This window comes from Poecilia latipinna, unplaced genomic scaffold (assembly GCF_001443285.1).
Source record: "Poecilia latipinna isolate Pla-1442-1.1 unplaced genomic scaffold, P_latipinna-1.0 Scaffold1074, whole genome shotgun sequence".
NCBI classification, from domain to species: domain Eukaryota; kingdom Metazoa; phylum Chordata; class Actinopteri; order Cyprinodontiformes; family Poeciliidae; genus Poecilia; species Poecilia latipinna.
The window spans coordinates 329,676-354,019 of record NW_015113690.1 but is presented as its reverse complement, the minus strand read 5'-3'; the positions used below and the strand labels follow the sequence as shown (position 1 = coordinate 354,019).

The 24,344-nt window shown below is 42.5% G+C and overlaps 1 protein-coding gene across 6 annotated transcripts in view; it reads right to left on the bottom strand.

The window, feature by feature from the left end:
* LOC106959372 (protein groucho-2-like) overlaps positions 1-15,491 on the bottom strand; it is a 28,601-nt gene extending 13,110 nt beyond the window's left edge. For 2 of the 6 annotated variants that reach the window (XM_015051919.1, XM_015051920.1), the window contains exons 1-7: positions 14,674-15,491; positions 13,956-14,209; positions 13,449-13,549; positions 13,140-13,203; positions 11,520-11,564; positions 4,595-4,657; positions 3,666-3,740 (exon numbers count right to left, since the gene is read on the bottom strand). In XM_015051919.1, coding sequence (XP_014907405.1) covers positions 3,666-3,740; positions 4,595-4,657; positions 11,520-11,564; positions 13,140-13,203; positions 13,449-13,549; positions 13,956-13,979 — 372 coding nt within the window. In that variant the 5' untranslated portion in view covers positions 13,980-14,209; positions 14,674-15,491. Of the gene's footprint in view, positions 1-3,635; positions 3,741-4,594; positions 4,658-11,519; positions 11,565-13,139; positions 13,204-13,448; positions 13,550-13,955; positions 14,210-14,673 lie in introns of all 6 variants that reach the window. The other 4 variants (XM_015051918.1, XM_015051917.1, XM_015051922.1 and 1 more) reach the window with 4 other exon arrangements.
* Positions 15,492-24,344: the final 8,853 nt, after the last annotated feature.

The following is a 24,344-nucleotide window of genomic DNA, read 5'->3' as shown; positions in this document are numbered from 1 at the left end:
AGCAACCAGCAGGAGATGAAGGCGAGTTATTTTGGTTTCATCAGCAGTCAGTCAATCATAATTTATACTGCCCCAAACAGCTGTTACAACCAGAATCTAAGGAAACAAGGTGCCATATAAATCCTTTAAAAAAAAAAAAAAAACAGCCAACTAGACCAAATCATTTGAGCTTTTTCTCCAGAAATACTAAAGCTGCCAAGAGAAAATCAGATAAACAATGGCTCACAACATGGGCGCAAGATGGTTTGTTTAGAGATATGAAATATTTCAGTTCAGACCTACATTAAATCAGACTGAAATATCTTTGTTTTCATCCAGATGAACAATGATGATTTCTTGACTTGGTTTATTGTAGAGGACTGGTTTTTCTTTACATCCTGTCCTCACATACCAGCGACTTTCATGTTTGTCCCATTTTTTTCTGTGATCGTGCATGACCTTCAATCAGCTATGTTTTGATTGAACATCATATTACCTCTGGCCACCAGATACGGTACCAAACGGCTATGCTCAGTCCCAAACTGCTTCAATCATAACTGGGACAAAAAGAAGAAGAAGAAAAAAATCAATAGGTCTGCTCTTGAAAGCCTCAAATCCTTTCAACACTCTGGAAAACCAAGCCAGCATGCCCCGCCTCAGCAAAATACCACTAAGCAGAAGACAGTGGAGAGCACACACACGTCTCCCAAGAGGCCATGAATGTCTGTGAGAGGCAGTCAGAGCCAAGAGAGTAGATAGACAGGAGTTAAATAGCCACTCAGGCAAGAGGGAAGCAAGTGCTTTAAAACAAGGTTAAATAACACTTAGCACATCCATCAACTGCCTCTTCAAAAAGCGAGGGGGAAAAAAAAAAAAAAAGATTGGCTCTCTGCTTGCAAGATAGAACTCCAATAACTTGATCCATACATTCATTATACAAAATGGAGAAAGTAGACCAAAGTACATGGGGTGGGTTACCACATTCAAAAGTCTATTTAACAGCTGGCCATTATTCAGTCGACCCATTATGTCACGCTAGACCTGGACCCGTCAGATGGATGCAAGCAAATAAGGGCCAGCATTCTTAATCGATTTTTGCACCGGTGAGCAGAGCTGCCCGTTTCTTGCGAAAAGCGGAAAGGCGAGCAGAAGAAAAAAAGAAAAGAAAGAAAACGAGAAAGGAAAGGGCAGCCAGAACAAGACGAGGAAGGAGAGGCAGAATCACAAAAATAACAAGAGAATAAAAGAGAGAGTGGGCGAGGGATTGAGGCAGGGACGTCCCTATTGAGTGTGCCTAATGAGGAAAAGCGTGCAGGGATCATTATCAAGAAGCCTCATTAGCGTGCTATGACTGAGGAGAAGAGAGGCGAGGGAGGGAAGTCATGAGGGGCGAGAGAGAGAGAGAGGGAGAAAAGGAGAAAAAAATGGGGAGGGGGAAATTTTCAGAAAATAAATTGCTTCCAATTCAATATTCATGGATAAAGAGCTAGCTCTCTTTCACACGTATCTTTTTTCATTATGTGTAAATGCTGCTGCAGCTCTGGCAACTTCCACAGGAAACAGGCAATTAAAGTTAACTAGGCGAAGCTGGCTCCCTGCAGAACAGTACTGTCAGGTGGAACAAGCATCAACAGAACCCGGCACAAACCAGCTGGCAGACTGGCTTAATAAGTCTGGCAATGATCGCCGCATTACCCACTGTGGCTTACAACAGGTTCTGCAGCTCATCAGCATTTCTTCAGTCATCGAAAGAAAAGAAATTTAGACCGCAAGATATTTTAAAAACAACAAATGGGGCCGAGAGGAAGGACAAAGATATTCCAGCTTGGCAGCAAAGGTTCTGGAGAATCTGTGGCATCCATGTTGGCCGGATGAAAAGGAAAGAACAGAAACAATCCAAGTTGAATTTTACTTTCCCTTTAAAGGGATCACAGAAACAAGCAACCCTAGAAAGCCGACCGCAGACCAACTAAGCAGACACTATGAGTGCGATGGGGAGAATTGAGCCACAACAGAAATAAACCTGTTGGTCATTTGCATTATCAGATTCTCAGTTGCTTTTCTGTATTAAAAAAAAGTTAACTTATTTTAATTGTTAAGCAGTAGAAAAAAACTCATCCAACTGGTTGCACCTTAAAGATAAAATTCTAGCACACTTAAAAAACTAAAAAAAACTTAAAAAAAAAAAAAAAAAACTTAAAAAAAAAAAAAACTAGTGTAGATATATCCAAACAAAACATGTAAAGAAGAGGCCATCGTGGTAAGCAAATGAGCCGTAGTGATATTAAAAGCAGCCAGGTGTAGAGGTTTGTGCCATCTCCCACCGATTAGTATTTACATGACATGTGAAGAGCAGCACACCACCTGTAGCTGCCGCGTCAACCAGTATCCAGATACTATCTTGTTTAATGTAGGACTTATGGAAATGAAGGTAGGAGCATGCAAATGATGCAGCACCTCTGACACTTGTCGAATAAGATTCAATCATGTGTCGCCTCTGGCTAGAAAACGGAGAAGAGGGCAGAACAATTTCTCGGTGTCTGCTTTGTTGTGTGCAGTCCGCGCTGCAGCCGCTCAGATTTCAACCTTCAAATAAAACCGGAGCTAATCTAAAGCCTACATATCTGAAAGTGAACGTCATTTAGTGGAAACTAAAGGTCAGTAACTGTTTTGGTCTCATTTGGTTCAAAGTTTTTGATAATAAACTCCAGTCCTATGGAAAGCCAGATGTTTTTCTGTATTGTAAATAACAGTGAGAAAAGCTACAACCAACAACATTTTAGATAAAACGTTTGAGGTTGTCTGATCAAAAACCTGGAAAATCAAAAGACTGGATTTACTTCACAGGTCAGTTAAACCATAATTGTAAACCTGGAACAGAAGAAACATTAAATCTTGTAAATGTTAGACCCACAGCTGTACAAACCATCAAGTAAATTGAGATTTCTCACAAGTGCGACCGACAGGAGACGTCCCTGCTCTCCACACTGGGTCGTTCTGCGTAACCTGAACTTTAATCCCATCTATTTTACAGATGTTCAACGCCTGCACAGTCCCTGCTATCTCGACTGCAATCCCAAACTTAGTCCTGACCTGAACACTTTAATTCTCTGGTCCAGAGGTAAAGGTAAGCCAGTTGGCTGAAAACCTTCATGTAATTAAAGAGCAAGCAAAGTGAAATGTGAGGAACTCTATAATCTGATCCCAGCTGGAAGACCGCTTCAGAGCAGAGGCTCACTGTGGAGCGACTCCCTATGAGCTGAAAATGGCAACAATCAGAGAAATTACAGCGGTGAACACCACATTGACAGATCATGGCAAACATTTTGTGCTCTAAAATTAATAAACCACTCAAGACAGGGACAAGTCTGCACAAGTGAAAGGACCGTGGCACAGCTTAAAAATAAACAGAAACGGCAACACTGCTGCAGATTTTTATCAATTATTCAAATTTTTTCTACCAGATTAGACCTCCTTTTCAGGATTTCTCTTAAATGTAGCCCTTCAGATGAAGATGGGGTTGAAATTAATCCAAAGCCATAATGTAGCGCCCTTTAGAGGTCGATAAATGTATGAGAAGTGCCGCTCCTCCTCTGTGAATGCAGTTTTGTCCCTGCTTCTGGGTTAATTGAAAGAAGAAGAGGGGGTATACACACAGTCAGAGGCAGATTGGGAAGTCCACGTACCCCGATGATAGCATTCAGCTCAGTCATTGTCACCTGCTTAGCCCTCTCAACAGCTTGAGCCACCTGCTGTTGATGCTGCAGGACACAAACACAAAAGATCAGACACGACATGGAGAAGAGTTCAGCTAAAAAGAACACATTCAGACGCCTGCTGCTTCTCCAAGTAGAAAATAGACCCTTCACTCCGCCTTAAAACCGGGAAGAAAAGTCTGTAATATGTGCTTAAATGTAAAGGGCATGCATAAAAGTAAACCCAGGTGGGAATAAACTGAGGTCAGAACAGTAAAATTAATAATCAGAGTTGAGTAGAACTAGTTATGTTTGGGGAAAAAATTTACTTTTAGGAGCATTTTTACTACTCTGTACTAGGACTGGGCATTTATTTATTATTGTTCATCATTTATTGTGATACATTTACGATTTTGATTTGACCGCTGTCACGATAAATGAACAATGTTTATACTGATACTGAAAGAAACTAATTTGGATTTTTTTTTCCTTTTGCCTGGTTTTGTTATTTTGTAATGAATTATTTTCATTTTGAGCTTGATAATTTTATACTTTGGTCTGTCTGAAGATGCAATCTTAAAATATTAAATTATTGCCATTTTAATCAGTTACTAGAGTGCTAGAGTTTCATTTTTACCAAATACTTTTCTGCTCTTACTTGAGTAATATCTTGGACGGCTACTTTTTAACTTTCACTTGAGAAACAACATGCTGAAGTAGTGCTACTCATACTTGAGTACGATTTTTGGGTTCTCTACCCACCTCTGTTAAAACGTAATCTTTTGGAAGATGCTACAACAAGCAACCAATCAGCTCCAAGCAACAGCCTCCTCTGTTTTAATGTTTTGAATTCTTCATGTTTGGCATGACAGAAACTAACTTGTTTCCTTTAAGGTGCGGCTTCCACGGCTAAAACTCACCTCTTGTGACAAGAACGGCATGATCTGAGCCAGAATTGCATTGAGGCGTTTGGCAATTTCCGTCTGCAGGAGAGAAGAAAGAAAATATTAGAAGAGCACACTTGTGATGCGTCGCATGCACCAACAGACTGAGCAGTTTAATTACCTATAAAACCAAACTGTTTGCAGCGTCCATCTGGGTAAAACATGCACTTTCTAACCAAATTGTATTTCTAACTAAATTGGGACCGCCCAAGAACAAATTTACTTCCCCCCCTCCTCTGCGATACTTCCATTAAGCTCAAGTCTTTATTTCATTAGGAGGCTGAAATATGCTAATACCATCTGGCTGGAGAGAGCCTAATGAGGTCCATACTTCATAATTACGGCCTATAAAGAGAGAGGGGGAGAGGGAGAGGGCACGCTGAAGCAGACAGGTTAACTCTCCAGCCCTATCTATCAGAGCCATCTTTGGTATCGACCACATAATATTAGCCGGCAGAGTAAGCTGATACTGCGGGGGCTCAATGTACATAATGCACTTTACAGCGCCGCATTTGGGCAAATGGATACGCTGCGCTGCCCGTCTTACTGCACTCGGAGGTCCCATGACATTTTGCCCGAGCCAATTTCCCTTTTTAAATCCTGCACTTTCCGCAGAGTCGAGGAGCACAAGAGGAACACAAAAGTGGGAAGCGGAGTGAACGGGGGTGGAAGCGGCGATGAATGGAGGAGAGAAATCCTCTGATTTGACACTAAGGTAATGCGGTTTGACTGAACCAGGGGAGGTGAACTAATTGATTCTGAGAGATTAGGGGTGGAGGACCAGCAGGTGTGTGTGGGTTGAAGAGGTCCTTCCCGCCATTTTGGACGCCGCTGCATTCCACTCATTTACTCCTTAACCTTGTTTGAATGTGAAAAGGGAGAGAGACAGGAGGTGCCAGTCGCTTTCTGGAAAACCTCTGTCACCCTTTTCATTTTCAGGGGGAGCAGGAGACGAAGAGGGGAGGGAGGAGAGAGGCAGACCTTTGCTGTCCTGTCAGGATTTATCTCACAACCCCTGTTTGACCTCAAACGGACGGCGCTTTCTCCCTCCCAAAGCTTCTTCACACCCCCTTCATGCTAATTCCACTCCTCTCTTCTATGCCCTTCCTCTTCCTTTCTCCTCCTCTCTTCTGTTGCCGGGGCAACGCTATCTGGCACGGCTTATCGTTATGTAAATTGGGCTGAGGGGCTCTGACCAGAACAGCCTGTAAAATCATATTAGGAGCAGCACAGAGGCAGGTCATTAAATTGAATTTTCAGCCTGTCGATCTGATCGGCACGGGAAATTAATGAGGGATAACTGGGAATGCGGAGGCGGGTGAGGAGGGGGTGCAGGCGGATGGTGAGCTGACATGGAGGAAGGGTGGGGGACTCTTTGGAGACTCATAAAGCATCATCATTACCGGGGGTTTCGGAGGGGCGGGGGACCGGGGGGGGGGGGGGTATAAAATGACACTGGCAGGGTGAGTGTGTTTCAGTGTTACGCCACTTGCCTGGAAATGGCTGCAGGGGGAGCAGCACAGGGCTTGTAGAAACAGCTGTATGCTGATGCACTTGGCTATTAACGCAACTGCATTACACACAAAGGCATCCATTTGCTCACAGCCAATCACCACTTCAGGGCCACCGTTTGAGGCCAGAAACATCCGTGGAATTCAGGCGCTGCACTCCGCCGTTTTTTGTTGAATGCATTATCGGGCAGTGTGGCAGAGAAAAGAGCTGGAGTAATGTGGAAAAAAAAAAAAATAGCTCCTTCTTTGTAGCTAAATGTTCTGAAAACGTTTGACCATGATAGTGACTTCAGCCCAAAACTCATCTGGGGATAAGAGTGGTAAGAATTTTGATTCGTCAATAAGATTTCACTTACTGACGGTAAATACAAGAGGAAGTCGGCAGTATGATAAGAAATGTCATATTTGTTATTTTGTCCACTGTTTATGTATCAATAAATATCAGTGACTTTGAAAATATGATAAAATGCAGTTACTGTGTGCAGTTTAGTGATAAGAATCGCACTAAGTGGACAAATGAAAAAGCCCATTTCAAATGGGAATATTTTTCAAGGATAATATTTGTGTTTGTGGCACTACGATTGCTGTGCCATGCAGTCACAAACATAGTTACCTAAAAAATAATTTTTAATTGTAATCTTTATGATGGTCATAATAGTTCAATTAAATAAGATGCCAAGTCCATACTGCCCACCTCCACATGTGGCTTTAAATAGAAGGTGTCGATGCACTTAAATGCACTATTTTCTTCATCCTTTCCCGATTTCGTTCCCCTGTTCACCCAGTGAGGGTAATGAGGACAAGTGTGTTTGGACAGATTCCTGTCAGCTAAACATGAACATGCAGAAAACACCCGCTGTGGGCTTACAGAAGCCAAAACAGGACCGCTTCATTTTTTTTTTTTTTTGAAGTAACCATTTTTCCACAGAGCTTTCAGCAGCAGAGACAGGTTTATAGTCACTTAAAGCCGCTGGAAACAGAGGCCTTTGAGCCAGCTGAAGCTTTTCACTGCAGCTCCACAATTACAGGTACTCAGCGTTGTCTAGGAGCACCAGAGCTTGGAGAGGCCCGCTCTCTCCACCGCATCCCTCTGTCAATGGCGCGTTGAAAGCCGTTTGGCTGTTTGTCGCTCCAGGCATTAGCCCCCCGAGTGGAGAGCCGAGTCTCTGACGAGGATTCAATTGGCGAGAAAAACAAGTGGCATATGATGAGGAGGCAGAGATGGCTGTTTGGGAATTATCTTCTCAGCCAGGGCAAGAGGAAGAAAGAGCCACTTAGAGGTACCTTGTTCATTACGAATGCATGAGGAGCATTTTGCATGTGCGTGACAATTTAGTTAGAGCCAATATGCAGAGATAGAAGCAACATTTCTGCAGGGAAACCTATGGAAGCAGAGTATTTATGACAGATAACATTCCTCTGTTTGAATCCTAACACCAGCCAGTTAGGAAACATACACCCCAAACAATAATAGTGCAACACTCCTTCACCAACTTCTCCGGCCTTGCTATCAAAATAAAGCACGTCTCGCAGCCCCGAGTAACCTCATCAAACTCTCCTGAGCGTGGGTGTGTGTGTGTGTGTGTGTGTGTGTTCTCCTACTCAGTTTGTTTTGGCTTTGAGACAGATCGACCATCATCACCTTGGCAAACAATTCCAGGAATCCACTATAAATTATTCATTTGCACAAGCTCCGTTTCTCCTTCCTCCCTATTCCTCCTTTCTACAGGAAACAGACCCGATAAAACACTTTCTCCCACCCCCACCACCTTCGCTCACTCAACAAGTGACGAATCGGATAATCGGTATATCTATGAAAATGCCATAAGTTCACTTTGAATCCCTATGATTCCATTTAATCCTAGCTCTAATTGGAATGGACAGGCAAAAAGCTAAGCTTAAAACATAAGGAGGCATGAAAGTGATAAACATCCAGCCAGACAGAGAGCAGAGGGAGTTGAAAACAAAGCAACCCCCCACACCCCTCCACCCCACTCACAAACGCACACACACACCTCCACCACAGTCAGCAGGGCATGTTGCTGAGGCAGCCTAATGAGCTGCGCTAATTAAAATCACTTATTGACAGCAAGCAAGGGTGATTACCTCCACCCTGCACTTTTTGCCATCATAAGAGACACTGTCAAAACAAATTACCTCCCGGCAGCCACACACACACACACACACCGTCCCTTTCATGACAACCGCTCTGCTCAGCAGCAGCAGCAGCATAGAGGGGAAACAGTGTGCTGGAACCTCAATTACTGTATGTTTGTGTAAGTAGACACAAACAGTGTTTCTGTGTTGGGATATTTATAGATGTGTGTGTGTGTGTGTGTGTGTGTGTGTGTGTGTGTGTGTTTATGCACGAGTTCCTTTTTAGTCCAGATTTGTTGGGGTAACAACAAAGTGAATTTATAATGTGTGTGTTTTTTTTTCCACACTACAATAAATCTTCAACGCAAGCAAAGCAACACGCCCGCCTGCTTCCAATAATCCAGCCTGCAGCCGTTCGTATGAACAACGGCGACGGCGAGGGGCCGTCTGTTTACCTCTCGCTGATGTCATCACAAACACTTGTTCAGCAGGGATGGGAGAGGGAGAAAGAAAAAGGAAGGAGGGTGGCAGGAGCAATAAATTATTCAGAGAGCTCTCCGCTGGGCTTATTGACAAACAAAGGAGATGCACAGGACAAGTCGATTAACCCATTTACCCCGGAACGCCTAGTCTCCAGATTACATCCACGCTTTCTTCCCACTCGTTTTGGGCCGCATATCACTCCTACCTGCTTTACCGCTGATAAAAAGCCCAGAAAGGGGATAGGGCTGGCAGGCTTGGCTGCCTTGATGATCAGAAAACGCATCTAGTTAGTGTAGCGGGTGCCAACTATAGCGCATAAACGAAGCGGCGTGCTGCTCCTCCAACCGGGCTCCCCTCCCGCCGATGCCATTAACCTTCTGGATCTCACGGCCACGAGGCCTCCACCCCACCATTCTTCATCTTGCTCCCCCCCCCGCCGCCTCTCTCACGTACTGCCACTCTCGTACATCATATTGTACTGCTAGTGACACGGGGGCCATCTTTCATGTCCCCTTGCTGCGGTGGTGGGAGGGGCGATGAAAAAATACGATGGTACAAACGGGGAGACAAAAAAAAAATAAAAATAGATCTGAGGAAGCAATAAAAAGTTTAAAAAGGGGAAGTATTATGAGTTTTCCAGGCACATAGTACTATTTTATAGCGCATTGAAATAACTATATTAACTTCAGTTGCTATAAAAATACTACATACATCTAATATGACTTGAAAGAAATTTGACTTTATAATTTAACGCCTTGAAATCTCTATCTCTTTAAAATTTCAAGGATTTCTCAAACATGCATGAAAAAAATCTAACACTCCATGTAGGTTTTTGATAACATGGAGTAACTTCACAATAACATAATGTAAAGCTAACATAATACGAGTCTACTTTACATAATACTACCCCTGGAAAAAAAAAGAGGCCTGCTTCTGAAAATGTTAATGGAGGAGTTAATGGGGTCTAAAAGAATGTTGTCTGGTTTTTACAGGACATCTTGTCACACGCTAGGTGAGAAACGTTTATTTTTGGTGCCAACAGGAGAGATGAGGCTGGTAATCCTCACAAACTCAAAGGTTTATCTATTCCACTGCAGCCAACATACTTTTGTTTGTTTATACTTTTGATCTCATGCTCAACAACAGCCAGGAACTGAGTTTTAAATCCCCTGCTTACATCTTCCATTGACATAACACACCACTTACAGTCTTAAATGATTCACTTCTACGAGTTTCACGACACTCAAACTGAAAAAAAAGTTTAGCGAGAAAAAAACAAGTTCAGTAAGAGGGTCTCCAACTCCAGTCCTCAAGAAATACTGTCCTAGAACTTTTAGACGTATCCCTGCTCCAACATGTGATATCTGTAGGTATGTCTTAAGTTATGAGGTACAGAATGATTAGGTCACTACTACTGATCATTTTTTTACTCTTTTTTTCTTACATTTTCTGCACAGTGGTCATAAAGCGATCACTGGGCAGAGAGAAACCACAGGTATTACTGATTGTGTTGCCTTAATATAAGCTGATTAATTCCTACTACAAGCATCTATTACAATATGCCATGCGTCAGTATTCACAAACTGAACGCTTGACAAACTGAACGCTTGGAAAACGGTGAGTATGTGGGCACATTTATGTGAATGAATGCATGAGGGGGCAGTGTGGGAAAGATAAACATATGATGCAATTTTTGCTTGTCCACGGTTTCCACAAGCCTGTAACCCAGATAATTTAAGCCAAGGCTTACAAAAATAAAAATTCACCAGAAGCCAGGGAAAGCTAACTTCATGTTGACACATTGATCACTTTACATAAAAAGTCCAAAAGTCAAACCAAGTCAGCTTCACATTTCTCTAAGGTATTCCTGCAGAAAGCAAAAGTCCATTCAGTGGTTCATTTGATTCTTTTTCCAGGTTTTTTCAAGTATCTTGGTGTTTCCTTCATTAGCGTCGACTTGGGCCTCTTCACATCATGACCCATTGTATTACTTATGGCACAAATTGTTTTCTTTTCCTCTTTTCTTTTGACAAACTATTAAAATCCTTAACTTGAATCAACAATCGTCTCCTATCCACTCGTTGGAGCCTGATGCGGGCGTTAAATGCCAAACATTTCTGGTGAGAAGTCACTGAGCTGCAAACCAAAGTCGTTGACGTGGTGCCTCGGTTCCTGGGAGCTCCAGGGTAGTTTCAGGTAGAGGATTGTGAATAATGAATTTCAGCAAGCCATCCAAATGAGTCACTATTACGTTCTATTGTTCAGGTGTTTCTGTAAAGCTCCACTGAAGTTACTGTTGCTTCCTTCAACGTGTGAAACACGACAGAAACAAACTAACAAGACGGTTGTGAAACACAGAAACGACTTCTCTTCTACCAAAAAGACTCTTTAGGTGGTGGGAAACAAACTGGATATTCTTCCAGTTCGTCTATGGGGTGATAGCAGCGTGTCTGCTGATTAGATGAGCTTTTAGATTCCTTAGTCATGGAAATTCAAACATCAACTGGCAGAAGAAAAAACCCACTAGCCTAAGACAAACCACTCAAAAGCATACATCGCCAGTTTGTCTGCCAGATACTTTAATCTCATCAACCGCCTCATCAGAGAGTGTGCCCTTAATGTTGTTTAACCTGTCAGCATTTCTACAACAGGAAGCCTGTATGGGTACGCCTCTGAAAAGCATTTAGGGATAAGGGCAGGAACTAAGGTCAGATATGCATGCATGCACATGTTTATACTCTTCAAACACTAGGGGAGGAAAAAACAAGTATTTTGGATGTACATAGACCATATCTGATGTGGCGACATACCTGTTTGTGCATCTCAATGTTGAGTCCATAGGACATCTCGTAATACTGGGAAAAAAAAAGAGACAAAACATTAAACCTCAGACTTTTCACTTCAAAAATACGTCAGACTCAAAGGCAGGTATTTATCCTCAAATACTCACCCTAATCGGTTTAACACAAGTGGTTCTAGGTAATTCATTTTGACCCAGTGATGAGAAAATTAAAGACTAAGATATTTTTATTTTAACCACAAAGGAGATGCTGGACTGAAGCTTTAGGAAAGGAGTGAACGAAAAAAGCAGAACAACTTTGACCAAATCAGTGGACGATATTCGTGTACTTTTTACTGCGTCAGCAACAGAGGACTGGTTTCATCTGAGCGACAGGTTGCCTTTAAACACAACCCCAACCTATGACCTCAAAGACCTGACAAACAAAAACAAAAAAACACTTTCTGTGATGGTCAAAAGCCAAACTAACCAGATCCAAACTAAAGTGTAGTTGTTTACCAAAGACACACGATTTATAGCTGCTGATAACACCTTATCATAACGAAAAGAAGATTCAAAAAAGTGAAATCGACACCTTGTCCGTCATTAGTCCTTTAACATAAACAATAATATTATGTGGACACACCAGTAGGGAGACAGATTGCTCTGTGGACGCTCAATGAAGCTTGTGTTGGCAAGAACCTTTGAGTTGGGTCATGTTTACAAAACCATCTGTTTTTGTCCCTGTTTTATGAACTCTGAACTCAGTATAGCACAAATTGTCTGAGCGCACTTTTACATTAAACCTCATCTTAAAAGCAGTTGCAAGCATTTACAATTTCAAATACTAATAATCTTTGAATACAAGCAGTAATATCCCACCATGTTTTGTTCACTGTTTTTACACTGAGCAGCAGGAAAACTTCTAATTAAACTGAATCCTGGACTAATTATAGCTAATAGGCCCAGCTGTTGACCAAGTTAAAATTTTGCAACATCAATCTGAGAGACTACACATGAAAAATGATTCTTGGGTTAGAAAGTTCGATGAAAATGATTGTTGGGAGTTTCACCACAGGGGGTGCGGGGGGGAATAACAAAAGCCGATCAAAGGTGCTCTCTTGGGCCACATGTGGTTCTAACACATGTACTTAGAGCTGTCCACTTGACATCTGATCAAACAGGAAACATGTTGGCAGCAAGTCTGAGCAGACTCACACTCTTCCCCTGTCTGAGAAAGCTGTGGTTGTGACACTTGTTTCACTCTGAGGAGGTTACTAAAATAAAACAATAAGGCACACACAGGAAACCCACTGATTCAAGCACAAAGCCAGCAGAGGAGCCATTAACTTCCTTTGGATCCTGTTAGGTGTGTTAGGGTGGAGGGGCACATAGAGGAACCCAGAGACACAGATGGGACGGGGTCGTCACACCCTACGATCAATAGCTGGACATTTGACCCTGTCTAGAATTTCAACGGCCCCTTAACCCCCACCCTGCTCCTCCTCGTCCAATGAAAACAAGCGTGAGTCAACAATCTAACAAGATCTTGGAAAAACAACTCGGTTGCACCACCTGTGACTTTTCACCTGAGGCAAATGGGAGGGTGCGGCATTAAATCAGATTCATGGCTTGCAATTATTGTACTTACCATGACATAGTGGCGCTGCATTTCAGTCTTTTCGTTGGCCAGTTTATCGTACTCAACTTTGAGACTTGTAGGAAGAAAGAAAAACAAAACGAGAGAAGGCGTTTACTGAATACGATCCGAACAGAGAGCCATCAAAAAAGCAAACGTCATCAAGTGTTTACAGTAAACGTGAGAAAGCAGTTTAGATTTTATACGCCGCAAGTGTCAGCTTGGTGTGCATGAGGCTACAATAAAGGAGCGACCAGTAGCAGCTTCCTCTTCCTATTGTTTCCAGGAAGCCAGAGCTGTTTACAGTCAGTTAGTCATTACCTGTGGTACTGGGCCTGCAGGAACTGAAATTCGTCTTTGATCCTATCGCAGGACTCTGCCACCGTGAACTTGAAGCCAGGCTGCCCTGGTTGGTGAGGTGCCTGAAAGAGTGGAAACACCGCAGGTGTAAACATCATCAGCAGATAACTTTCCTGCCACCACCTCCTGCTTTTTCTCGCTAAACCCAGGTCTTTATCTCTTCGTGGCTTTTTATGCGTCTGCTGAGCCTCAAGAAGCAGAACAGAAAGAAGGTTGCCTTCATCTGTGATCTACCAGTAAGTCACCCACTTAATCCATCCACACAGAACTACTGCATAAATGGCTCTTGTCGTTTTGACAACAAATTTGCACAATGATGTAAACCATACACAAGGTGCAACACACCTTGGCACCAACTCAAGCCATAAATAGCAACAGCTCAATTCTCAGGTAATTAAGCAAATTTTTTTTAAAAGGTTGCTTTATTTGCATCAACGCACAAACAGTGACAAAGGCAGCTATACTCACCGGATGCCGGCCTTGTGGATACATGTCGAGCCTTTTACACAAGGGAATCGATGTGTTTTTCTCCCCCCCCCTTTTTTTTTTTTTTTTTTTTTTTTTTTCTTGGTCGTAAATCCCAGAGAAGGGGCGGTAAATCACCGCCACCCCTTCCCCTGTATACGCAGGATGGCGGCGGACAAAGCCTTTTTCTGGGCTGCCAGGCGCACTTTCAGACCCCCGACCAGTGGATGTGTCACCTCCTCAGCCTCGCTTTGGACCTAAACAAACAGAAAACGGGGCACCGCTCAGGAGCTGGATCACATAAACAAAAACACAAAGCAACACCAATTTCACCTTAGTGACCTAACCGCGGAGTCGGTTACGTAAAAAATAATAATAAAAAAAATAATGATAATAAAGTCGCTCTTTGGGGGCGATTTTGAAAATATTTTCCTAGATATGACAGATTCTTTACCAGATGGCTAAGTGTGCATCGCAGTAAGAAAAATGCGATAAATTTCCCAAGTATGAGAATAAATCCCAAAGTTTTAGTTTTGAATACACCCACAGGGACACGATGCTTCGCTTTTCTTATAAATGCACCGAGTTCTCCGTAATAATAAGAGAGAAAATCTACAGTGTTTTGGTGGTCCGAGGTGATCAGAAAACAAGAAGTCTGCTCCCATAAAAGCCACACCACCACTCGCCTCGTTAGCGGCTCTCTCCGTGAAGCCCTTTTTACCTTTGTCTCGACTGATTCCTCCTTCCTCTATACAGGTAAGAAATAGTATCCACACACTGCGGAATATCATCGACTTTCCACCGCCACTGACGACTTAAAGAGCAAAACAAAGATGTCTTTTCGTCGTTCCTGTATTTGTACGCTTCGTCTTGTTCGGCCCCTTGAGAGTCCTTTAAAGCCCGGTGATTCCGAGGCGGAGAGCGGCGCTCCGTCCGTCCGATCGGACGCTGGACGAGTCCTCGACCGCAGACAACTTCAAAACAGGCTAAGTTAGATCCTGTAGCAGTACGCCAGTTCTCCAGTAGCTCCTGATAGTACTAACTGTCGACTGAACCAGTTATTTTGTGTTAAAATATCGAGCGTTGTTTAATTCACCGCCAGCCTGCCGTTGGGTACCCAGTTCCTCCGCCGCGCGCTGTACCACACACAGACTGTGCACTGACACGAGGACCTCACTGCTGAGAGAGGGCCCCGCACCAACCAATCAGGTTCCGCGTCGGAGCTCAGCACGAGCAACCAATCACTGAGCGGCATCCCCACGTGGGGTTGGAAGAAAACAGACGTTCTCATTGGACAAATACAGTGACCTCACACGGTCGCCATTTTGGATGTGAAGTGACATTCTGAGCGTTCAACAACTTGTTCAAAACAAAGGTAATAATTTATATGTTCGTCCATTTCAGCGAAGCAGAGCAAATGCCGTCTACATCTATTAAACTCTGGTCATCCAAGGACGTCTGTGGTGTGAACGTCACCCCCAGAGGTATGCTTATTTAAGCAAATTAAATGCCAGGTGAACATATATAAATGAAGGCAATGTCACCCTAAAATAAATATTAGTACTAGAACGTGAAGATGAGACTTCTACAAGAAAGAGACAGAAATACAAAGAAAAAAAAACATGCTCGCTTGGTTATCAACCCAAAAACAACAATAAAGCACATGCATTTACTAAAACCTCAAATTCGCAGAATATAAAAAGATGCTTTATCTACAGCAGAACGTCCTTTGAGTGACTTGAATTGATCGACCTATTTCTAACGAGACCTTAAGCGTGTACAAGCTTTCCTATCACCATCAATAGGAAGACTACAACACCTCCGTGACTCCGCCTATCATGTGCTGCTCGCCCTACACTCCCCACGTGGGGACCTCTACCGCCGCCTCACTGCTCTCTATCCAATGGGAGCCCAGCTGTCTTCCTGCGCCGCTTACGATTGGCTGAGTGCTGGAAGCGCTGTCAGTCATGAGTCCCCGTTGTCAATTAAACCCACGTTGGGTACCGCGCTGACAAATGCCTGTGCTACTCTCCCTCCTGCCTGCGAACAGTGCCTGGAATGGCTGCTTAATTAGCTTCGAATGGCTTTTCCTTTCAGCTCAAACAATCTGTCACTACCATGTGGTAAAAAGAGCCCTGCATAAAACAAAAGCAGGAAAAAAAGCTAGTAGGGGCTTAAATATCAGTTTGATTCCCCCCCCATGCACCCCACACTCTTCAACCCCCCTCCCCCCATGAAAACATTTGCCGCAAAACAAAGCTTTTACCTCACTCAAACATTGGCTCCTTTCGCTCATCTGTTTCTGCTCTCAATTTCCTTTAAAACTACATTTGTTTGTTTATCTAGGAGTCCATTTAGGCTCCTCATGTTTTGATTTAAGCACTGGATTTCTGTTAGTGGACCAGGTTTGGTGAGCCTTCGCGACATTTGTGGTTTTACTGGTTTATAAAGGCTGTTGTTAAATGTTGAACTTAATCTGGTGTAATAAATAAATAAATAAATAAAAATAGACATGTTGATTATTTTATCTAAAATGAATGCACACCTCTTAAGAATATGGTTTGTAAGTGAAAAATCACCTATACTCACCATAACAAACCTAAGTTGCAGATTAGAGGATTGTGCAAAAATAAATCCAATATTATACAATGAAAATCAAGATGCCAATAAAAATAATGCAATTGGATTCACTTTGGAACATTTTGTTCTTCCCAGGACCGAAACACCGCTTTGTAATACTTCATCATTTTTATGAAGCACAATGAAGTGCGCAAAGTACTCTGCATTTGAGCTGTAGCTAGCACGCTGCGTGCTTCGGCTGCTGCCTAGCAACAAATGGATCCCTCCTGCAGATGTGGCGACATCAGTTGGGATAATAACTCATGTACTGAGGGCATGTCGCAGGGTGACACACTGGCTGGGAGACTTTAAAGAAGGGTTTCACATAAAACTTCTGCAAATGATTAATTGTTCCAGTAGCAGTCGTAATCACAGACTCTAAGAGACAACAGACATTTGAACAAGATAAAACTTTAGTCTGCTTTTGAACATCCGAGTTTCCTCAGAGGACAGAATGTCTGAATGAAAATTTCAGAATCACTGCAATGTCAGGCATCGTAAGCGTTGAAACAGATAACAGGTAAAAATGTACGTTTCGTTATGTTATTCTGTGTTATGATTAGTGCATTTGGCGATACATGGCAGGACTACAGGTGAGGCTACAGCACTCAGCTTGTTAACAAGGTTCCACTAATTACATTTCCTGCTGTAATTTAGTCAACAGTTTCAATTTCTTCATAGATTCAAAGATATCCACCTGCTACCAAGACCCTTTCACTCTACTAGCACCCTTAAAGTCATTAAATAGCCAAGTGTGACTGTGTTCGCTAAACGAATTAATGGTGTTAGACCACAGCTCTTTTTTTTCTTTCCAGTTCCTGAAAAGAGCAGTGGCACTAAAATCCAATATAACCGCATTGCTCAACGTTTTCCCAATCATTTGCACAATTTAAACTTTTTAGTTCACTTCTCTTGCAAAATGATAGCAGGATGATTTGAGGAAGCCTGTGTCATGCTCAGAAACCACTTCTCAGATTAACTTATTTTTGTATTTGCTGACGGTTTCAGTTGTCACTTTTGCATGGAAGAATCATTTTTATTTTAATTTAAATCTCATCACACATTTGAGCTCATCCTGTTGATGTATTGTTAGATCCAAATGGGATTTTGATTTGGGGTGTGCATACAAATCTTCACGACTACGTACAAGACATAGCATGCAAAAAAGTCAAGTCCAGTTTATAAAAACGAGACTGCAGATTGGAGTTCCACTAATGAATCAACAGTTGCCGGAGGTTTACTTCTCCTTTACTTTTACGCTACACACAATTTCAACAGAATCAGCATGAAAGACATTACATACTCTACTCAAGAGGAGCATTAACGCACAAACATGGGACGCATTTTCATAAGATCGGTGCCTCGGTGGGCAGAGGAAGGGGAGCTGCTAGATTTTCAACATCATCGTCCATTCATCATATCTGTAGTCAAGTGGGCTTGTAGTGTTGATTTAAGTGGAGCTGTTGGTCAGTGGCGCAGATATTTGACAGTTTGCTCTGCGCTGAGCTTCCTGGGATTGGTATGTGTAGGCCCAGTGTAAGGATGTGGGTTATCTGGGAACTGGCAAACACAGCGACGGTCTCCACAGGCCCGAGCCTCTGATTCAAGAACCGCATACAAACAGACATTATCGTACGGCTTCATCTGACACGTAGCCGGTCATGGATGCGTCACACACACACACACACACACACACACACACACACACACACACACACACACACACGCATTCACGCGAACGCAAACACACACAAAGATTCACTTTTCATCCCACTCAATAGAGAGTGGCCTAGATTAAGCAACAACAAAGAAGTGGGCTTCACCGCTGGGAGAAGTGGGGCCGCTCCGCCCTTCTAGACCTCTGCACTGTTTATTTGCACTGGAAACCCAGACGCTGTGAAACTCCCACTCCGAGGCACTGCACAAATATTGAGGCTATTTGCAGAGGTGCTTTTAATTCTTTACAGAGTGATGATTGGCTCTTTGCACTCTCATCTCTGCAGAAGCTTCGTCAGTGGATTCCTTTGGCCTCCAAACTTAAAGCAGCCATTAAATAAATATGATTGATGTATATTTTTAATAGGGTTAGTGGCCTCTAAAGAGTAAAATCACATTTAATCTGCTTATGATATCACATTCTCTGCGCAAATAAATTATCCAAACCACAGTTTTAGTTGGTTATACTTTCTTCTTCTCATTTTGTACAAGAAATAGGGAGCCTAGGATTACTACTAGATGGATGAATGGACGGACGGATGGACAAACGGCTAATGTCTAAAGTAGACAAATGGACAAATGAATGGATGCATGAATGGATGGATGATATCAAAGGCAGACAAACAGATAGATGGGTTGATGGGGAGATGGATGGATGGACAAATGGCTAATGTCTAAAGATGAGACAAATGGATGGATGGACGGACGGATGGATAATATCAAAAGCAGACAAACTAATGGATAGATGAATGAGTGAATGAATGAACGAACAAACAAACGGCTAAGGACAAATGTGGATGGATAGATGCTCATCAAGACACTGAACATGCTTAAATCAGACCCAGACTTCCTCAGTGTTTCCAGGCGGTGTAGGAATCCTTAACAAAATCACTCTGACGGAGGACTGAAGTGTAAAAAACGAATTGTCTCTGCACTGCTAAAAAAAAAAACCCAGTTTAGCCTGTAGGCCAGTTTTTGGACGTTGTGGGCTATAAGCAAGGGGTGAAATTGATTATTGCTGTTTTTCTCTTCCTTTGAGGGTGACATCACCTTTGTGAGGCTGTTTATATTCCAGCATCCATGAGATTAATTACTTCATCCATTCAACTGCCGCCACTTCCAGCCATCCCAGTTGCTTTGAATTAGTGGAGTGCAGCGCTGGGGGCTGGATTTCCACCGCGGTGTGTTCAGTTGGACGGTCGCTGTGGCGTTCTAAAGCGCCCACTGACTCAGGATTATTGACATGCTTTCACAGGCGAGTTCAGGCCTTGAAAGGAGACATTCCTCGCCACAATGGGCCCAGTGTGTGTCGCGGGGGCAGCAGACATGAATAGAGCCCTTAAGTATCACTGTGACTCGTCGGCCTCTAATCAATGCAAACAAGATGAAAGGACCTTATCAAAAGAGACAAACACAGACATGAGCAGTGCCTGATCAAAAAAGGTGAAGGCCTTTTTTTTTGTGTAATCTCTACATTAGCATGTGCTGTTGGCTGGTGTGTAGGTACGGGGCATAATCAAAGCTGAGAAGCAGCTGAAAAGATACACTATGAAAACATAAAAAATAAATAAATCTGTTTTTAACAGACCCAGGTCTTTTGGTTTAAGTTTTGGTCTTTAAAACGATAATGCGCTGTAGTACCTTGATATGAAACATAATTCGAATATCTTCACAGCAGCGTTTTGTAAATGGTGCTTAGATGAAGTGTTATTGTGCTTCATGGCGCTGGAATGTGGCACGAGGCGCTCATGAGGTGTCCGTGCTTGCCGTCCACCCTCGTTGATACCTAATGATTGAGTCTGCTCTACAGATCCATAATGAATTCAGAACGGCTTTGCTTCTCGTGCTGTTTGTGATTAATAAGCTCATTTAGAGAGCTCTCATTGTGACCAGGTCCACAGGACGGCTCAGGCTGGCGCTCTTTAGGGGGCTGGTGTTATTTTTTGTGATTACCATCCAAGTGGCTGCCGCTGGAAAAGAAGGTCAACAAAGTGACCTGATCCTGTCCATCAGCCGGAGAGTGAAAGAGGACCTCATGACGATGGAGAGACCCTCTCTGCTTTTAACAAGCAAATGAGTGTTTTACACACGCACACACACACACACACACACACACACACACACACACACAGCCAACACAGGAGCCTTTTCCACAGCTGTGGTTAGAGTCGGTGTCTAACTGAGAACCAATCCTTTCTGTTTTGACCAGAGAAGCCCTGGCTCCGGGCCACACCAACTCTTGCGATTTCCAGAGAAATGAGTTGCTTACATCCAGGCGTTAAGGTGGTTTTATGGAGAATAACTCGAGGGTTAAACATGCTTTGTGGTGGTGCACTTCTACATGTATCTGCCATTCAGTGGCGGCCTCAGGAGTAAGTGGAACAATCTGGTAATTGCTGCTGGTCTTTTGTGGTGACGTTGCTATGGAAACAATAAGTGGTGCTGGTCAATTTGCCGCCACATACTGTACGTTTGCTGTTTTAACCTGAAAACATTGGTGCATTTGATTCTGACCACGAATCACTTCACATCTTCTTGGAGACATTTCACGCACAAATTGACTACTGATGATTTAACGTAATTTTCCCATAAATTTTGTTTATGGTCTGCTGTAAGGAGATGTGGTCCAGCAAATCATCAAAGAAGAGGGCGCCTCTGGGTGATCATCTACTGTATCTAAATAAATAAATCGAAGTTGACTGCCTCAACTGGGGATCAGAACCACGGTGCAAGATACAATCTGTAGAAAATATACAACATACCATAAATTTGACATTTCAGCACTTCCATGGATATTTATGTCTGTAATTCAATAAAATATTTAACGAGATTTGCAATAACTCAGTACACGTATGCTAAATGGTTTGTTAATGGGTACAAATTGGGCAGACTAATTGGTGAAAAGGCAAACCGACTCTTGGCCTACTATAAATTACAATGAACAAAGTTGTGGTTTGGTGGTGAAGTAAAAAGAATGTAAAGCTCTTTTTACTGCAGTTTCTTGTCTGTATTTCATTTGCTTTTTGGTTTGCTCACGCTAAATTCAGTCACTAAACAACAACAAATATCAGAGACTCTGTTGTGGCAGCTCTTTTGTGACTTTCCAGTACTGTAATAACAGGGAACCTTTAGTCTGGGAAGGATGAAGTCAACATGGATGGCTAACTCCAAACCAGAAAATGCCAGGTTTAAAGTTCTGAAGTCAAACAAGACCCAGTGCCACTGGCACTTGCATCAGGCTCCGTCTTTGGAGAATTTCTGTAATGCAATTTTTAAATTCTGATGAGTTTATATGAAGCTGCCTCAGGTTGATAATACTTCATCTTTCTCTCACTAACTGTCAGACTGATTTAACGGCAGAGCAAGAAGAGGCAAAAGTTAACCTCCAGAGGAAGCACGGGTACATAAACCTTTCTGGCAGACCACAGCCAATAAAATTACAACCTTCACTCTATTCCCAACTGGGACAGTGGCCACGATGTGGGTGGGCTGCTGAAAGCACAGATTAATAAATTTAGAACTATGTGGCTAAAGAAATGAGCCTCAGTGACATGTGTTATTTATACTCCAGGGATCAGAGAGTCATGGATTACTAATTAGAAGTTCAATAAAAAAAAAAAAAAACTAGAGTAGAAATAATCCTTATTGCCCCTCAGTGGGGAAATTCAGGTGTACCATCAGCACAGTGACAGGCAAGTCAAAGCATGCAGATTCACACAAAGGTAATAATATGGAAAACATAAAGAATAGGAGACTTATACAGCATAAGAAAACATACTGTCCAGTTATTCAAAATGGCGTACTATACTTTGACTTACAGAAATGAGCCGCTGAGTAGAAATTTAAGAAAATGTATATATGCATGTATATTTGCATATAAAAAACCCCAACAGATAATTTACAAAATCCAAACTGCTCAGCGGAAATAAGGCATTACTGAGTTTGCTGGGAGGAAGGGTCTACGATAACGTTACTTTGTGCACCTAGGATGCAGAACTCTGTCAATGGAGGAGCTCTCCCCTTCTGCAACAAGTTAATTTGTAGGTTAGGAGGCATTGTCCAACAGTAAAAAGCATATTTTGAGAAAAATTGTTCAGTTTTGTTTATTTGTTTATTCTCCCTAGGTGTGTGTGTGTGTGTGTGTGTGTGTGTGTGTGTGTGTGTGTGCGCGTGTGTGTGTGTGTGCATGATTGTGTGTTCTGTCTGTATCTGTGTTGACTGGCGACCTGTCCAGGGTGAACCCCGCCTCTTGCCCGAAGCGTTAGCTGGAGAGGCACCAGCATCCCTCCCGATCCCTCTAAGGGACAAGGGTGTACAGAAAATGGATGGAAATAATACTGTTACTAATTTTGTTAAAAATTATGTATTTTTCCCCAACTAAATGAATATTTTTAATTTAAAGCCTGGGTTTTTCTTAATTTCTCAGTGTAAGATTGTGTTCCTGCAATAAAAAATGTTTTACTTAAGGTGTTTTTTTTTTTTTTTTTTTTTTTTTACTTATCTTTACCGGGGGGAACTGGCTGTAACTTTAAGATGATAAAACAAAGGTTAGACTGCAATCCTGCAAATGACATGTTTATAAGGATCTGTGGTTTGCAGAGAAGTACTGCCTTGTTATTACAATGTAAACTGTCTATTAAAAAGAGGAAGAGGGATGTACAAAGTAGGTGAGAGCAGCCTGACATCTTACTGACATTTTAAATGTCTCCTCCATGTAATGATCTTTTTTTTTTTTTTTTTTTTTTCAGCTGCCCAGCAGGAAACTAAAGAGCTGAGTTCATTATGGACCAGAGAAAATGTGGTTTCCAAGGGAACAAGCACCTACATGCAGGACTGAAGACGAGATGAGGTTTTTGTATTCATGTATACTGCAGAGGGAACTGTGCAGAGTTCGTGCATGCCTATATTGAGTGTAGTACGCGGTGCACGGCGTCGTGTGCCGTTTTCGTTCATGCGAACCCACTCAGTTCTGAACTAAATCGAATGAGGTAAATCACCTGGGAGACTGTAGCCACGCCATTGATTTTATGGGTCATCAGATAACACTGGGGCTTGCTGAGCGCATGCCCTTCAGCACTAAGAAGGCTATCATTTAGCCAGATCGATAGCTCTAATTACCTCACTCCACCCACTGCAACAAATTCAGGACAGCACCCAGTCTTCCAAGGATCTGGAATGCGATCAAATCATATCCGTGTTCCAGAGATCCGGATTAAACTTTAAACATCTCCACATTAACAACGACTGGCTATTTCAATTAAAGATTTGCTGCATATGATCCCTTCTGCAACATTTCTGACTATTCTATACGTCTACAAAGGTTATGTGAAACAGTCTTTTAAGAAAAGTTGACAATAAGCGACATGTTTCAGAAATCGAGAAAAGCTTAAAAAAAGTGCCCGTTGGCTGCTGTCAGAATGAGAGCGAAAAGTTAAACGCAGCACCACAGGATGTTTCTAAAGGCGGCCAATCAAAGCAGAGCGTGGTTTCAAAGATGTTGCATGACTTGAAACTTGTAACAGAAAGTCACTGTGAGATAAAAATTCTGCCACAGTCGCAAACGGTGGTTTGTGCTTTCTGAGACAGTTAGAAACAAAGAAGGCCAGAGCGTAAACGGAAGTCTGGGACTCGCTGTTGGGAGTTTCACCTTGACTTACAATCGCCTAGTTAAATTTTCTCTCAGCACCACTTCTGCTTCATGTATCATTAATGCTACACACGGCCAAACAGTGTCTCGCGTTAATATCTTCAAGCTGTCCACTTAGAAGTAATGCTGTTGTCAGTGTTTTGCCCTTGCTGCCTCAGTCTCTCACCTCTAACATGCTGAGTGCTGCCGGACCCACTATCTGGTTTCTCCACACTCATAGCCCTGCAGTAGACCACTTATCACCGACGCTGGCAAGCCGCCCACTGCCCATCACTTTCTGACTTTCACACAGTCTCTCATTCAGTGAGAGGAAACGGCTCAAGTGTGCAAATTCTTAAGCAAAAAAAAAAAAAAAAAAAAAAACCCGAGGAAATATTTTTTAAAAAAAAATTTTATTTTGTAAAAGAGGG